Raw genomic sequence first — 1244 nt, 5'->3', positions numbered from 1 at the left:
CCTGCCTCTGTAGCCTGTCCCAAGCTTATGATGTTACTCTTAAGTGCTGGTATGAAGTACACGTTCGACATCATCTTCTTCATTCCATTCTTAAACACAAAACTGATCGAACCTTTCCCTTTTATGTCGATCCGAGAGTCATCACCAAACCTAACCTTTCCTGTTATAGTCTCATCAAGCGTGGTGAAGTATGATCGATCACCTGTCATGTGATTGCTAGCTCCGTTGTCAAGGTACCACACGTTGCTTTTGTCAAGACTTGCTTCAAAGACACTTGGTTTCACCTTTTCTTCATTTAGAAACACTATTTCATGTAACATCAGCTCGTCTGCCACATGTGTTTCTTCTTCTTTTGTCTCTTGAGCTTCTTGAAGCTTGAGTAAGTGATCAGGACAGTCAGTAGCATAATGACCCACTTTGTCACATCTATAGCAGGTGATTCTCGATGCATCTCGAACTTGATAGACGTACCGTCCTCGACCTCTTCCTCCTCTGTTATAAAACCTTCCTCCACGACCACGACTTCTACTGTCGCTATTGTATCCTCGGTTATCTCCATTAAAACTTCTGTTATCCCCATTGGACCTACGAGCATACTGTTGGTCCGAGTTAGCATACATTAGCTTGCTCTGTTCTTCCGAGTTGTCGTCTTCTATACTAATACGTTCTTCGTATGCTTTCATTCAACCAATTATGTCCTCGAAACCAGTTTTCTTAAGATCTAGAACTTGTTCCAACGCTGCCACGATTTGAATGTATTTCTTGGGTGGAAGACTTTTCAGAAATTTCTTGACGAGTTTTGATTCCTCTATCTCTTCTCCAAGAGCAGCAGACTTTGTGGATATCTCGGAGATCCTACCAGTAAACTCATCAATAGTCTCGTTGTCTTTCATCTTCAGCCGGTCGAATTCTGCCATTAAAGTTTGTAATCTAGCCTCCTTGACTCTATCAGCACCCATGTGTCTGGTTTTGATAGCGTCCCAAACCCTCTTTGCTGTATCTAACTCTCCAACCTGTAACACTAAAGCTTCGGGTATCGATTGAACCAGCAACGCCATGGCCATGTTATTTTTCTCGTCGTCTGTTCCTTCTGTTTCAACGATATCCCAAACCTTATGTAGCTTCAATAATATCTTCATCTTGATTGCCCATACAGTATAATTTGTAGCATTCAATACGGGACACTTTATCGATGATGATCCTGGCTCCTTTGGTTTTGTTGTAACCACCGCGAGATCTCCCAT

General features: G+C 42.3%; 1 protein-coding gene across 1 annotated transcript; it reads right to left on the bottom strand.

Annotated features, from left to right (window-relative positions):
- Positions 1–683: 683 nt before the first annotated feature.
- On the bottom strand, positions 684–1244 carry LOC106331025. The gene has a single exon (XM_013769388.1). It carries the CDS (start codon positions 1242–1244, stop codon positions 684–686), a length of 561 nt encoding a protein of 186 aa, XP_013624842.1.

This window comes from Brassica oleracea, chromosome C3 (genome assembly GCF_000695525.1).
Source record: "Brassica oleracea var. oleracea cultivar TO1000 chromosome C3, BOL, whole genome shotgun sequence".
In the NCBI taxonomy this organism is placed as follows: Eukaryota; Viridiplantae; Streptophyta; class Magnoliopsida; order Brassicales; family Brassicaceae; genus Brassica; species Brassica oleracea.
The sequence above is the reverse complement of the archived record's forward strand: the minus strand, read 5'-3'. Positions and strand labels throughout refer to the sequence as shown.